Below are 16683 nucleotides of genomic sequence, written 5' to 3'. Positions count from 1 at the left end.
CTTTTCACTTTAAAGCTTCTTGCTTCAAGTAGTGTTTTTTACTTAATTGGGAGTATAGCTATGGAGGACTTTGAAAACGTCTTGTGAGGGGAGAAAGAGTAAGCCACTTGAGCATTCATTTGTTCCACAGAAATATTTTTATGAGTCCCACCTAACCTTGAGAAAATTGTTCATCCCCCAATATTAGCATTAATATAAATAATGTGTTTATAACAATAAACCTGGCTGCCCATATCCTATCTTGGTAGAGTTAAGGCAGGAGATGCATGAAACAAAAAAACAGGTGTGTTTTTTTTCCCTCTCAGGGTTTTTTGAATCAAGATGGGTTACATGTGTAATGGCTCTTTCACAGAGCAAGCTCAGGCAGTAGATTACAGCACCAGTACAGCCACAACAGGCTATTAAACAACAGTTTGGATATGTATGCTTAGGGGACCAGGAAGTCTTCCTAGGTACAATAGGCCTAAAAAAATCCTAAGGGTGTGATCATCACTAACAAAAAACAAGTCTGGTGAGAGCTTAGCATGCTTCGTATCCATGGTATATTCAGTATCAGTGAAGGTTCTGGGGGTGGGAATGAAGAATCTTTCTCTGGGAAGAAAAAAAGGTGAGGATACACTGAAACATTTTATTGTGTTTCTTGTTGGACTAGAGAATTCTAGTAACTGTTCAGTTTTTCCTAATAATTTACCATCTTTTCAGAAATGGATACACCAGTTTTATTGTTTGAAGACAATGGATCATTAATGTATAGCCCCGCAAGTAATATTAAGTATCAGTGCAGTGCAATGGAGAGAAGAATAAAGGACATGAAGGAGAAACGTGAAAATCTTTCCCCTACTGGTATGATTATTAATATAACTTGTGATTCAAGGAGCCAAATTTGATAGCTTTCTGACTGTTGCTACTACCATATCAGTTTTGCCTTTTCTGTCTGGGCATAGCGCTGAGTAAAACATGCAATTCCTCTCTCTATTTTTCCAGTTTTGTTCAATTATAGTGTGTAAAAGCACCTTAGTTGATTGTCCTTGCTCTGTAGTTTAATAATTACGAAACTGGGATTCAGAGACTAAGGATTTACACCATTTCACACCAGCTGGTATAAATATTTAGATGGATTCCGGACAGTCTATGTGGTCCCTTATAATGTTGCTGTTAGTTATTGCAGAGTTATTCATATACTGTATCTTTGGTAGTAATCTTAATGCTGTTAGTGGCTACAAGTTCTTCTCAAAAATGTATACTTGATTCTTCACTAGTCTGTATTTTCCAAATTTCCCGATTCCTTTCTCAGTCTCAGCATTTACGATGCTTCCTGTCCCCTTTGTTCGTATTCTTCATGACATTAATTTTTGGCAGACATAGTCAGTATTTCATTGTGTAAATATATTTAATATTTTAATGGTACAAATTATTCTAAGTTTTTAGAATTGTATTTGCAATAAAGTTGAACTTGGTTCATTAGCCATGCTTTATACCTGTTGTGTTGCTCTGGAAAGACAGGTCCATGACAACCTATAACTTTTGCTCAGAGTTGGCAAAAGTTTGTTTAGACCACTGGCTGCAATTATTTAACCTGCAAGGGGGTTTCATTTCTGTTCATATGTCATGTTATTTGCTGTCAAGTTGGAACCAACCTATAACAACCCTATAGAGCTTTCAGAGTAAGTGAGATATTTAAGGAGTGGTTTTACCAGTTCCCTCGCTCTCCCACCCCAGTTAGTTTCCATAGCTGAGCAGGGATTTGAACTCGCATCTCCTGAGTTCAGCTACTCTGTCTGCTTTATTGTGCTGGATATACAGTCTATTAGTCATGTAGTTTCCTTAGTATTTATGTGATTGGAAAATAGATTTAAGAACACTTTTACTCATACCAGTTTCTTCACAAGGATGTATGACATAAAAGATCCTTACGACATAAAAATTTAAAGGAAATTAGAATCCATAAAATGCTTATACAGCATTGCTTGCATAGAAAGGTCAGGTACATTTCTTTCCTATGAGTGTTCCAGGTGTTCTATCCTGGACATTATCTAAACTACAGTACATATGTATTTAAAAGTAGGTGTACAGAACCTATGGCCCTCCATACATTGTTAAAATATCACAACCCCTGTTTATTGGTGGTGCTGTCTGAAACTGCTTGGAGTTGGAGTCCATCTACATACGGAGTCCACAGATTCTTCATCTCATATTTAAATGCTCAAATGAAGTTGTCTTCCTGCCTTGTCTATGCAGTAAAAACTTTATAATGTGCATTTTTAGCTTCACAGATGTCTCAAGAGGCTGACTCCACGTCTGTTACAGCAGTGCATGAACAAATTCCTGTGTTTACTAATTCAACTTGTGCAGTGTCCTCAGGTAAGGGAAAGGGGTGCTTTTGAAGCCCAGAACAGCAAAATTACTCCACTACACTTCCTACAAGGCACATGATAACTTATTGGCAAATTAAGTAATTAAATTGCAAGGTTTTTTTTTTAATTTTAAGATATGAGTTTCCTGAGAGGCTGCATATGGCCCATAGGCCACACTTTGCCCATCTGTGCTGTATTGAGAACACTTGAATTTATTTGCTTTTATTAATTGATTTCTGTCCTGCCTTTTCAACCTGTAAAACAGGTCCATGGGTCTCCATGGGGCAGCCATTGTTTAGTTCAAGAATGTTCCTAGGAATGAAACGGTTATGGTGTGCTATTGTTCCAAGGGGGTATTTGTCAAAAGAATATGGCTGGTTACTCAGAGCAACAGGAGATGCACTTGAAGCAGAAGCAAAAGTTTAGATTTTTTTAAATAAAAGGAAAGTTATCCTCTCGGTGACTTTAGTTCTAAAGATTAGATGCCACTTTCCTTGGAAATTTTGCCAACTCAGCCTTAACTTTTTTTTTCTGCCTTAGATTTTTACCGTTAGAGTTTGGAGTTTGTTGTAAACACCTCTGTGATAAAATGCTGTGAAAGGCTTGAAATGGGTAAATTAAGCATACAGTGGACCCTCTACTTACGGAATTAATCCGTATTGGAATGGTGGCTGCAAGTCGAAAAGTCTGTAGGTCGAATCTCCATTGACCTACAATGCACTGAAAACCAATTAATCCCATAACCGGCAGTTTTTATTTTATTTTTGTTCCATTTTGTTTTTTTTTCTGGTCTGTAAGTCGATTCTCCGGCTGCAAGTCGAATCTAAATTTTGCAGCCAGAGAAGTCTGTAAGTCGAGCCATCTGTAAGTCGAGGGTCCACTGTACATTAAAGATTCAGTGTACACAAAAAATACAATGTATGATAATCAGTTCTGTTGCTGCTTTTGCTTTCATAAACTGAAGACGATCAGTGCTTTACTCATATGTAGTGATAAACTCTAATAATAATCATGTGCCATAAAGTCAATTCTTGCTTATGGCATCCGTTGTCAGGGTTTTCCAGCTAGAGAGTATTCCAAAGTGGTTCCATCTTCTCTTCTTCTGGGGATGCCCTGGGAGTGTATAGCATGTGCAAAGCCACACAGGTTTACTCTTTTTCCCTGGAAGGCATGGGGGGGGGGGGAAATCCCAACCTCTGGCTCTGTAGACAGATACCTAGTATAGTGCTATTTTCATGAGGAAAGGGCTTGTTGTGTTTTCCTTCCTTTATCACAGCTATAAGAAGAGTCAGAAAAATTTACCCCTGTTGCTGGCTTAATTCAAGTTTTTCACTTCACACTGGAATATATCTAGATGACAAAGATGGCGAAATCTCTGGAAACCATGTCCTGTAAAGTACTGCTGAGGGACTTAGGCACACTTAACCTAGAAAAGAGATATGATAAGCCTTGTCAAGTATATGAAGAGGTATTACATATTTTAGTTGCTCCAGAGGGTGGTGCCTTTACCAAGGTCATCTTGATCCACCACAGTGAGCCATTGATGGATATTTAAAATAAAGTTTCATTCCTATACAGTGACCACTTCTTTACAGGAAAAGCATATTGACTGATACCCTGTTCTGTAAGTTAGACTGCACAGGCTGATGATGTCATCAACCCAACTATTTTTTTTTGAAAACGCCGCATTCCTGATCTACCCCTGCCCTCCAAAGGTTCCGAGGCTCCCATGGAATCCCCTTTGTCATTGGGAAGCCATTGTGGGCCACAGGACAAGGATGGGGAAAGTCTTTAATTCCTGAAAATTGCTGCCACTGGTAAAGTCATGAGAGCAGTGCTGATTTTAGAAATTAAAGACTTTGTCCTGCAGTTCCTAACGGCTTCTTCAGGATGAATGAGATTCCATAGGAGCCTTGGGTGAAGGAATCAGAAATGTTTTATTTCTGAAAAACTGCTATGGCTGATGGTGATAATCAGCTTTATGTGATATAACTGCGAATTTCAGCCAATCTGTTTTATCATGGGTCCATACAATGAAAAGCTGTGCATTTGACTCATGATGTGGCTCATGCATACTATTTTTTTCTCACAAAATGAAATCTGATAGACAACTCAGTTAATAGAAAATGATTTATCTGTTGAACAAGTAATATTGGATATAAGATTGAATACTTTAGTAGCTATTCTTGTCTTAAACTTCTTGGATTACTGTTAAAAAAGTTGTTCTTATTATTGTTTTTGTTTGTTTGCTGTGTAGGAGAGCACAGTGACCCCTTAAACACCAGTTTTGCTAATGTGTTGGGAAATTCTGAAACCAAGACTCATGGAAAGGAATTTACCAAATGTATTACTGAAGCTTTAAGTACTACAGATGTTTCCGTAGGTCCATTATGGAACTCTCCAGTTTCTTCAGGTGACTTCAAGCATAAATGTCCACAACAACTTAGTGGCAGACATTTTAGAAAAACATTAATTTTACCAAACAGCATGGAAAGTGACTTTTTTGACAAAAGGACAAAAACTGAAATGCTATATGTGAAAAAGCACAATACAATGAATGATTTGCTTACAACTCAAACTGGAAATAGTCTTTCTCATGAAAACAGTTTAAACTGTAGTGTTTCTTCAGAAAAATTGATAGGTTTAGGTGTTGTTGAAGATACCAGCAACAACCATATAAATTCACTAATCAATGTCTCTTCAATTCATCTAACTCCTTCTCCAGTAACTATTCTTCGGTCTGCTTCTAAAGAACAGAAGAAGTCCAGAAAGAGATTAAGTCTTAGACGGAGCACCTCAGCATTATGTAAGACAGATTCTCAAAATAAGTTTTTGCAAGCAATCCTCACACCAGTTGAGCCTACTAAACAGCAAGATTCATCCTTTGAAGATTATTTTTCACCTTCTAATGTTAATAAAACAAAAACAAGAGTTAGTCTTCCTTCTTCATGTATACAGGAGTTGCAGTTTCCTAATGAAGTGGTTTACAAAAGTAGTTTTTCAGAAAGTAAGCCAGAGGCAGTGTTAGAAGAATCTAATAAGGTGGACTCAGCATACAGCAGGAAGAGGAAAAGAGTGACTGAAATTAATAAGATTACTGCAAGTACTGACCACATGCTGTCTCTAATGCCTCAAAATAAAAAAACTCCAACTCCAAATAATATGACAAAGGAAAAAAGGGACACAGCAAAAACCCCAAACCACCATTTTAATCACATCATTAAGGAAAATATCTGCACTAGTGTAAAGAGATGTTCTATACCAGGTAAGTTGTTTCTGAAATGTAAACATACAGAGAGATAATGGTGTGAACTGCTTAAAAATCTTTTAAAACCTACATTCTGAAGTTGAGATATTTTAAGTAAATAGATTTAAGAAATAAAAATACTGTATGCAATGTATTAATTATTTTACTGGGAAAAACACTACTGGAATATAAAGGCCCAGTTCAGGAAAATGATGTGCAAATTACGGGTTTTGAAATACTTGGTACTCCATTCATTGTGTGTGAATCTAATTATGCATTCACAATGCATCTGCAACTTGTCACATTCTTGGTGTGGAATTCAAAATATGTCTTATAAGTAGCATAAAATGGTTTTCAAAGCAGTTAGCAAATATTAAGGATGGGTATTTCTAAAAAATCTACAACCTGGAAGATTCATGGCTCTGTATTTATTTATTTATTCTGTAGTTCTATGAGAAATGGTGAAAGCAAGCTGTAACTATGTATAAAGAATTGGTGTTTAGGGTGTTTTGATGAAAGAATAAATTCACAGGGCTAGACAACTTAAAACCTATTCATTTATATATATATATATATATATATACTGTGTGTATGTGTGTGTATATATATCTTAACAATTAGAACACCAATGGAAAATTTGTGAAATTTACATTCTGCTGAAACCTCTTGAAGCACTTGTAACACATATATTAGCACCTAGATTAGGTGTTATTGAAAAGTCATATATGATTACGTAGTTTCGTATTTCAATAATTTTGTTGTCTTAATAAAATCAATTTGTTCTAGCTTTTGAAAGGCATATTTTCAATATAGAAAAATAACGGCAACACACAATATTTGTACAGAAAGTACTAAAATATGAGAATTAAATTTCAGCATGCGACACTTAAAATTTAAGAAAACTGGCATCAGAATTCTTATACATAATTAAGTGTGTTTGTTGCAATGTAAGTTTAATTGCTCATCTAAATTATTGAAATGCAAAGTTAGAGTGTATAATTACTTTTAAGCATGGAAGGCATTGATTAATAATTTAGAAGTGGTATAGACTGAAGTGAAAATAGGCTAGTTGCATGTAAATGTTATTTAGATGGAAAATTGTACAAATATTTACACCATAAAAATGAAAAAAGATGTTACTTTTATTCATTATGACTCTTTAAAATGAAGTTTGAATGTAATTTTAGATTATTAGTGTGAATTAGTAGATTAATAAAGCTAATTGTGTATCACAAAATAACTTATTTGTTCCTTTAATTTCTTTATTGTAGGTGGTTGTTTGAGAAATTATTGGCCCAAATCCTGTTGCTTAGTTATACTGGCATAATGGAAACAGCATAACTTTGGGAAGCAAATTGCCTTAGTCAAGAAATCATCATAGACATTAGCTAAAATCATGTTGCTCAGTGCAATATGTATTTATGATATTTTTACCCCATCTTTCTCCTTTAAAAAAAGACCCAAGGTGGCTTACATCATTAAAAACACAATATTAAAAGCTAAAAACAGTAAATTATTAAAAGATCAATCAAAAATTAGTAACATTATGTTAAATGTAGGTAAAAGCATTAAAAAAAACAGATTTAGAATCAACAAAATATAAACCATTCTGTTTTTTGTCTCCTAGATAATTGTTAAGCAAAAGCTTGCCTAAAGAAAATGGTCTTCACTTGCTTGTAGTTGAAGATGAGGTCAGCCTAGCTTCCTATACAAGGAAGTTCCAGAGTCTGGGAACAGTGACAGAAGGCCTTCTCCTGTGTTCCTACCAAGTACAGCCGTGAGGGTGGTGGGACTAAAATGATCTTAATGCCCAGGCACACTCATAAAGGTCAAAAGTGTTTTTGAGATTGCTTAGACCCAAGCTGTTTAGGGCATATGGGTTAATCCTTTGAATTGTGCCTGGAAGTACATCAGCATCATGTGGAGCTGCTGTAACGGTTTAGGTGATCCATGCAACCAGTCCCAGTTAGCAACCTGTTTTGGACCTGCTGACATTTTTAAGCACTTTCTATGTAGACATTTTTAAGCACTTTCTATGTAGACGGCCCATGTAGACTGCATTACAGTAATCAAGTCAGGATGTGACTAAGGCATGTGTCACTGTGACCAGGTCAGACTTCTCCAGGAACAGGCACAGTTAACATACTATTTTTCACTGTGCAAAGGCTCTCTTGGCCACCACCAAAACTAGGCATCTAGCCTCAGGACACAACCAGAGTAGGCGCATTGAATAGGTTTCATTGGTTCAGTAGCCCTACTCTAGTTGCAACTTATTTAGCAGAGTAAGTCACAACCAAAGAGGGTCCATTGAATCAGTGGAATTTATGGAGAGGAATCACTACTGGTTCAATGGGCTTACTGTAGTTGGTATTTACTACACTAAGCAAAAGGATTTGGGCCATTTTCTGTTGCATACTGAGTTGTGTGACTCAGCATGCAACTGATAGTTTTTATGGCGATTTCTTAATTTCAGACAGTTTGATTCCAAAAGCTATACCATTTACTTAGCTATGGAGGATTTTGGCCATTATATGTACACTATATAAAGATGAATCTTTTTTTTAAGAAAATGCCTGCTGTACCTTACCTTAGACTGCCATAACACTTTGCCTATAGGCAACTTCTGAGTTGCAAAAAGGGAAGAGTTTCTTTTAAAAACAAACAAACAAATCTACAGAGAAACGGGAAGGTAGGAGGAGCCAATGGTGCTGTTAAATCATTTGAAAGCCCTTGGGGGAAGAGAGAAGGTTACATCTGTGCTGCTTTGGGTGTCTGGGCTAAAATTCCGGGAATTTTTGGACAATTTTGAAAACAGATCCAAAAACATGAAACAGTATACACCCCTATAATCTGTTTCAGCATATGAACATGCATTTAACTTATAAACATGCATACATTCATGCTGCAGCCCTACTTTTCTAAACATATATGTATGTTCACTCAGAAGAAAACCATTGTGTGTAACAATGTTTTTCTCCTAAATTAATGTATATGGCTTTGTAGTCTTAAGAAAAAGACTGTTAATTTCAGCAGAAGTTACTTCAGAGACAACTTGAGTAGGAGCTGTAATGAGAGATAGGATTCCATAAAACCAGACTTTATTTTTACCTCAAGGAGCAGCCATAGTTAACTCTCCTATTCATAAATCTTTGTGTTGTCAAATCACTTCTGACTTATGGTGACCCTTTTTCAGGGTTTTCTAGGTAAAGAGTTCTCAGAAGTGGTTTACCAGTATCTTCTGAATGCATTCTGGGTCTGTGCAGGTTGCCCAAGGACACCCAACCTCTGGCTCTACAGCCAGATACCTAATTGTGAGCTCTCCAGCCAGCTCTCAAATGTATAGCAGAGAGGAATGTTGTCTTTGCATGTCCTAAATCATAATCCTGATTTGTTAACATTGAAGCTGAATATGAACTACTTGTGACAAAAACAATGGCATCTACTTTGGTCACTGTAGACAACAGAAAGTAATAGGCCGACAAAGTATTTTGTTTCACAATAAAACAGTAACAAAAATGTAGCTTTTGTAATTTTCACAAGGTTGCATAGAGAGGAACTGGTTGTACTTCTACCTTTTACAAGCTCCCCTGATGGTCTGTGGACCATTATATTAGGTTGTGAGAGCAACCACTGGTACCAGGAATTCTGGTACTCCCATTTAGCTCTGGATTAAGCCTATAAACTTAGTCTGTCTTCTACAAACTAATTTTCTATGTAGTCTACATCAGGGAAAAAATATTGGTGCATATTCCTAAATGGAAAGTTCATGTATATATACTTTACTCAAATTTCATAAAATAAAATTACAGAATGCATATACTTGGGTTGAAAACATGACATTTTCTCTAATTTAGCAGTGTGGTTCAGAAGTGTAGATGAGGCCCTCGGGCTTATTTGAGCTGTTCATTAATGTAGAATGTGGATACACAGGCACTGTTTTCTGTTTGGAAATGATGAGGTAAAGGGAACCCTTTTGGAGATTTCAGGACAGTAATACGAATACCCCAATTCATTGAAGATCTCCTGTATGGAGAATTAGTGCAGGGAAATCGCCCCAGAGGGAGACCACAGCTGCGATACAAGGATATCTGCAAGTAGGATCTGAAGGCCTTGGGAATGGACTTCAACGGGAAACCTTGACATCCGAGGCATTTAGCCTGGAGGCAGGCGGTGCAACATGGCCTCTCCCAATTTGAAGAGACACTTGTTCAGCAGGCTGAGGCAAAGAGGCTGTCCCAAAACCAGCAAAATTTTGGAGCTGCACAGGGTACAGATTGTATTTGTCTTCAGTGTGGAAGGAATTGTCACTCTCCAATTGGCCTTCTGAGCCACACTAGATGCTGTTTCAAGTCCTCCATACAGAGCACGTTACCATAGTGTCTCGAGACTGAAGGATGCCTAGTCAGTTCATTTGGCCTTGCTCATTGTCATGGATTCAGTGGAGACTGCCATATTGTGTGATGTAGCAAATATGCTCATTAGCTTTGGCTTTGCAGCTGAAGTTGAGTTTTTTCCTCCCTTTTTAGGCCTTATATGTAGAAAGCAAATACAGTGGTGCCCCGGAAACATCGCTATAGGGAACGTAAAACCCCATAGGAACGCATTAAACTCCGTTTAATGCATTCCTATGGGGGGAAAACTCACCGGTAAGCGAAGATTCCCCATCCGGCCGCCATTTTCGCTGCCTCCGTAAGCAAGGGCAGGGCGCGAAAATGCTGTGGGCGGCTATTTTGGAACCACCAATCAGCTGTTTTCTAAACATCGCAATGCGAAGATCGGTAAGCGAAACGCTTACCGGTCATCGCAACGCGATGTTTTGCCACCTAAAACATTGCAATGCGATCGCATTAGCGATTGCAAAAAATGCGTCGCTATGCGGATTCGTCGTTAAATGGTGCGCTCGTTAAAGCGAGCCACCACTGTACAATGGAACATAAACAGTGTATTTTAAAGATTATATGTATTTACAGTGGTGCCTCGCACAGCGAGGTTAATCCGTTCCGGATTAACCCTCGCTGTGTGAAAGCATCGTTGAACAGGGCAGGAAAAGCCATTGGAACGCATTAAACATGGTTTAATGCGTTCCAGTTGGGCCGAATACTCACCGTTCAGCGATGCTTCCCTATGGCCGGCAGCCATTTTTGCGCCCTCCCCTCGCTTAACGGCGCGAAAACGCTGCGTGCGGCCATTTTGAGGCTTCCGGCGGCCATTTTGTAGCCGCGGAACAGCTGATCGGCGGGTCGCAAAGCGAAGGTCGGTAAGCAAACCGCTTACCGACCTTCGCTCTGCAATTTTCGCCCATTGGGGCCGTTGCTCTGCGATCGCATTAGTGATCGAAAAAACTTCCCTGTAGAGCGAATTCATCGCTCTACGGGGCGCTCGTTGTGCGAGGCACCACTGTACTTTGCTTCAGGTTCTTCAGTGTTACTTCAACAATGTTGCAATTTAGCATGGTTTCTTTCCACATCTTTGCACTAACATTGTGAACTGCAAATGATGTGAGAACAGTTTGTGATATAGGTCCTTCCTATAACAGTCTTAGCTGAAGCATGCACACATTAGGTTTCAAAGAACCTCATGCACACACTGAGATGCTTCCAAGAATGCAACATGGCTTCTGCCTGCTGCATTTTATTGTGTGCCATCAATACTGAATCCATGTTTACCACAAGTCCCATTCCACTGAGAAGCCCTGCTGTTTTCACAAGTGAGTGATTGCTGCCCTGGAGCTTGATTAGGTCATCTAAATCATTTGGTGGTTCTTAAGGCCTCATTTCCCTGACTCGCACCTTATAAATGTAACAGGCCGAGTAGTTATGGAAATTCTCAGGCTGACTAGAATATGGAAAGTATGTAGAGGCGGGATGGACCTTGTAGGACTACTCCCATGATCCCCACCATTTCTTCTTCAGATATTTTTCACCTTAACCTTTGCATCCCGTAGTGCCCCCCACATTTAAAATGTTTCCAAATACTTTTAATGGGGTTTCTGTGGGATGCATGTTTCCCACTCCTGGTTTAGATGATGAAATGCTTAGGGTTTCACACAATTTCACTAAATTTAAAATAAGCACTTGGCTTTGCAAAAGAAAATAATTGGATGTCTGTTCTAGTGCCTGGAGATTTTAAATTACATCCATACTCTGCATTTTCTCCAACGAACTCACAAGCTATGTATAGGGCTTCCTTCCTACTTTATCCCCATGATATAGGTCAGAATGACTGGCCCAAAATCACTCAGTGAGTGAGTGGGTAGGTGGAAGTTGGAAACTGAATCTCCTAAGTCCTTGTTCGATATCCTGACATTTCTACTCATAGAGTGACTCAAGTCATTAGATGGGTGGCAGCCATTTTATCCAATTTAGAACACAGCTATATACTGTATATAGATCAAGACTTAGCCTGGCATGAGTTTGAAAGAGCTACTCTCTGCCTTCCTGTTCTTCATGCATTGTTCTAAAAATACTGTTACAGTAGTATGGTGTTGGAGAGCAGCCTTTCAGATGTTTTCAGTCTGCAAACATCTTGTGATCACTGGTTATGTTGGTTAAGGCTGGTGGGACTTGTAGTCCCATAACGCAGTGGTCCCCAACCTTGGGCCTCCAGATGGACTTCAAGTCCCAGAAATCCTGACCAGCAAAAGTGGTGGTGAAGGCTTCTGGGAGTTGCAGTCCAAGAACATCTAGAGGCCCAAGGTTGGGGACCACTGCCATAACGTACTCCTTGGTGATGGAGTTATGATTGTAGTTCATGTTAATTGAATTTCTGTAACCAGTGGTTATAGAATCAAAAAGCATGTTTAGCTGCTATGATTGACTGGAGACAGGGTAACCTGAGTGTGTTTGTGGACATTAGAAAATTCAGCTAGATATCTAGCTAATAAGTCCTTTTGCCAGGTTTATTTTCAAACTGCAAATAAGAGAAAAGTATGAAGGTAAAGCTTTATTTTGGTTTTAAAAAGGAGCTTGCTAGTTTAGTATTGTGAGCTTGTATGATGAAAACTAGAGTTCCATGGATGTGCCTTTCTTCATGAATGTGTTCCCTCTTTGTACTCCAATAAAAAAGGACAGACTTTAGAGAGTGTAACATCTTGAAGGAGTTTTCAATGGAACTTTATTTTTTCTAGTCCTTCCAAAACAAATTTCTTGGTAGTAGCACTGATACTTTAATTTTTTTTAATCAAAAGAACAGTGCTGGCAATGAAAGTGTTGGCAATGGAAATGCATATTTCATTTTTTAAATTTGTTGTCATCACAGTTAGAATTAAAAAAATAAGAGCCCTCTTGGGACCTAACTTGCATATTTCATGTTCTTGAGTCTATCATTGTGGATTGAAAAATATTAGAATGAAGAGAAAATTTGCAAAGGGAAATCTTCATCACTTTCTGAGATGCATTTAAAATTGTATTTTAAATATAAACAAGGAATATTGTGTATGCTATACTGTCCCTGTGTGTACATAAAATGGATATACATGCTCCCCACCTTGGATACACAGCTTAATGTGGTGAGAGAAGTTGAAATGCAATGTGTACTTCTAGGTTGAAGTATAGTGTCCAGATCGAGGGTAGTAATAGTACCACCCTTTTTTGCTTTGACTAGACCCCCACCAATATTACTATGCCCAATTCTTGTACACATGCATGAAGGAACAGGAGGGTGCTCTGGCGGGCACACATGCACTCATATGCATGTGCAAAGAGTGGGGTGGGCAGACATGCACTTGTGCGCATGCTTGAAGGATGCTCGGGCACATGCGTGAAGTAGCAGAGTGCTCTGGCAGGCACAGGCACGCATGCACAAAGTAGCTGGAGAAGTGTGTGCGGGGTGGGGGGAGGTCTTTCTCCGCAGCCCAGTTCAGCACAGGCCATGGACCGCGGACCGGGGGTTGGGGACCCCTGCTCTAGAAGATACAGTGATGCCTCGCTGGATAATCTGGTCCAGCAAAATCGCTGTAGAACGAAATCGTCGTCAAGCTAAAGTAAAAAAACCATTGAAAACCAGTTCAATGCATTCCACTGGGCGAAATACCTCAGCGTCCAGCAAAGATCCTCCATAGGGTGGCCATTTTCTGGTGCCTGTAAAGCGAAAAAGCCTTCCTAAACACAGCAGGGAGTCATTTTGAAACCCAGCAATCATCTGCTTTGATTGTCGTAAAGCAAAAAATCGGTTCCTGAAGTAGGGAACCGATCATCATCAAGCAATTTTTTTCCTATTAAAACATTGTTTTGCGATCGCAAAATACTCATCGTTAAGCGATTTCCTCCTCTAACGAGGTAATCGTCAAGCAGGGCAGCACTGTAGTACTTGAAGTAATGGATTCTAGTTATGGCAAAAGAGATTTTGCCTAAACATTAGAAATTACTTCTTGATAGTAAGAGGTGTTCAACAGTGAAATGGACCATCTCTGAGGGTGGTGGACCTCTTTCAGTGGAAGTATTTAAAGAAAAATTAGATGACTATCTGTTAAAGATGTGTAAATTGTTAAGTTTCTTGCTTCAGCAAGTGACCTGCAGCATTACTTCTGGCTAACAGTTCTATGATGCTACATGTCAGTGAAGCTAATAGTACCTTCAGGAAGCTAGACTCTGTTATGAGTCTAGATGCATAGCAGGGACATCCAAAACAAAATTGTTAACAACACCAGACTATGATGCATCTTTTCAGGTATTAATGGTTGCATCAGCTGAAGATAAGTGATAGTACCAGTGATGATGGGGAGCACAGAAATTCTTGAAGGGTAGCTACAGGACAGCAGCAATAGGGGAAGGTGACGCTTGTAGAGCGTATTTCATAGGCAATAGAATTCAACTAACTTTTCCTCATTATTGCCAAGAAAGTGACAAAGATAAACCACTTCTGAATATGTACACTTAAAAAAATGCTATGATGAGATAATCCAAAGTGAAACAAGAGACAATGTAAGAGTCCGAAGTGTTAAGGCACTCAGCCAGTTTCTGGGGAAAATGCAAATGATGAAGTATGAATCACACTGTCACTAATGAAACAAATGAATTAAATCTGGGACTGCACGGAGCCAAAAGGAAAGAAATGTAGAAGTGTGTAGGGATGGCTTGAAAGAACACAGAGGGCTCCATTTCATCTAGCTCTGTTGTATTGAACGGTCCTGCAAAAAACTTTGAAATAACCCCAAAGGTCTGTTTAAAAGATAATTCTGTCATTAACAGCAATATTAAATTATTGCCATGTTTTATACCTAGTGTCTCTCTTCTCGAAATCTAATTATCATAATCTTGTTGCTTACATGAGTGTATAAAAACAAATGCAATGTGAGCTGTTTCCTGGTCTACACCAGCCTTTTTTGGTTGTGTCGCCTATCGCACGATGGGCCACCTGCGACACATGGCAACTGCATACACAAATGACCTTCCTCATGTGAAAAACTTCAATAGGATGCTGGACGATAAATCCCTTAATGCTTAAAAAGCTATTTATTACTACATATGTTGTTGTTTTTGTATTGTCAAGTTGGAACTGACTTATAGCGACCGTAACGGAGCTTTCCAGGTAAGTGAGATGTTGAAGGAGTGGCTGTACAGGTTCCATGGCTGAGCAGGGATTTGAATCCAGTCCTTCTGAGTCCTAGCCATTCTTTATCCCCTGCATTAAACTGGGTTTATATATTTAGAACTTATTGTATAATACAAGAGAATGATAGTATACTTTTAAATGGATTCACATGTGTTAGTTACAGCCCTTAATTTGATGCACCAAAGATGTATCAAAGCGAAGTAGTATATCTATTGTAGTTAGAGAAAGTGTTCTGACTCCCTATAAATCAGACCAGAGGTACCATCATGATAAGCCACTTCTTCTTTGAAGAAGGAGTCTGTCTACTTTAGGTCCATGGAGGAGGGCGGCTTTATGATTCTCTCCTTCATATTAATCCTCAGTGACTCCAGACTATAATAGCTATAGGCAATATGCACAGCCTTGAAGAAGATGATTTATAATCAAAAGCTGGCTTTTTTTGTTGTTGTTTTGTTTTTCTTTATATTCTTAATAGTCAAATAAAGCTGTCACCTGTTCCTGGATTTGTATTGTTTCAACAACCATACACTCTTTTCCTGATTTTTCCTGATCTACAGGCCTGTGATTCAAGGTGGTGCAGATATATTTCAATTAATCCAATTCAAATTAATCCATGTTAGAAACAAGCCCTAGCTGCTCCTTTCTATGGCCTGTTTTCTGTATGTGCCATGTTTTAGGCTCTAAGTTTCATAACTATGGGAGTTTACGGCTCAGATGACGTGGAGGCAAATGTGCTTTCGTACACAAAACTTTTAATATAACAGATAGGTAGATTGTAGGCTGCAAATAATGTTTTGAGATAGATCCAGGACATGAAGCAGATTACAAACTAATCTCTTTGCCTAGCTTGAAATACTACATCAGCCGTTACAGTATTTTCAAAATATTTGTGCTATAGAAATCATGGATTGCAGTGCAGGTACAAACCTCTTCAGGGACTTTTTGCACAGTACTGGATCTTAGACTACTCTTTCAGATTAACTAAATGGATTTGGTTTCCAGGTGATGGCAAATTTTCTACAACTGATGTCAAAGAACATTCTTGTGAACTTATGCATGACCAGACGAATGAGTCCAATGGAAAATTAAAGAACACTGGGAAAATCAAAAAGGTGAGTCTAACCTGTTAGTATTTCAAGATTTGTTGCCCCAACCTACTGAAAAACAGGAATACCAAAAGTGTCTATCATCCCTCCTTTATTTCCACCATCAGAGTTCAATAATGTTGCTTCCAAAGCAAAAATGATAACCATCTGTGCCAAAATGGCGAGATGTCACACTGGGTTAAACCCTAAGGTTCAAGGCGTGCATAAAACGTTTAGTGAAGAACATCTATTGCGGGGAATCCCCAAAAATAGCCCACTGAAGACTGAGCATGCTCTGCAGCTGCTGAAATACAGAGACAGAAAGTAATATTGAGTGGGGAAAGAAATGGAAAATCTGGTGGGAGGAGGAATAGAATGGAGGACTGGAGAACGTTGTGGGTGACTGGAAGACTGAACGGGAGCTCTCCACAGCATTTTGTTACTG

The 16683-nt window shown here is 38.7% G+C and overlaps 1 protein-coding gene across 6 annotated transcripts in view; it reads left to right on the top strand.

The window, feature by feature from the left end:
- Positions 1–16683, top strand: part of MCPH1 (microcephalin 1) — a 143746-nt gene that overhangs the window by 17303 nt on the left and 109760 nt on the right. For all 6 annotated transcript variants that reach the window (XM_020797817.3, XM_073000623.2, XM_073000626.2 and 3 more), the window contains exons 6-9: positions 703–843; positions 2266–2361; positions 4612–5619; positions 16156–16265. In XM_020797817.3, coding sequence (XP_020653476.3) covers positions 703–843; positions 2266–2361; positions 4612–5619; positions 16156–16265 — 1355 coding nt within the window. The remainder of the gene's footprint in view (positions 1–702; positions 844–2265; positions 2362–4611; positions 5620–16155; positions 16266–16683) is intronic.

The sequence above is a fragment of the Pogona vitticeps genome, chromosome 1 (assembly GCF_051106095.1).
Source record: "Pogona vitticeps strain Pit_001003342236 chromosome 1, PviZW2.1, whole genome shotgun sequence".
Classification (NCBI taxonomy): Eukaryota; Metazoa; Chordata; class Lepidosauria; order Squamata; family Agamidae; genus Pogona; species Pogona vitticeps.
This window is presented reverse-complemented; position numbering and strand designations above follow the sequence as displayed.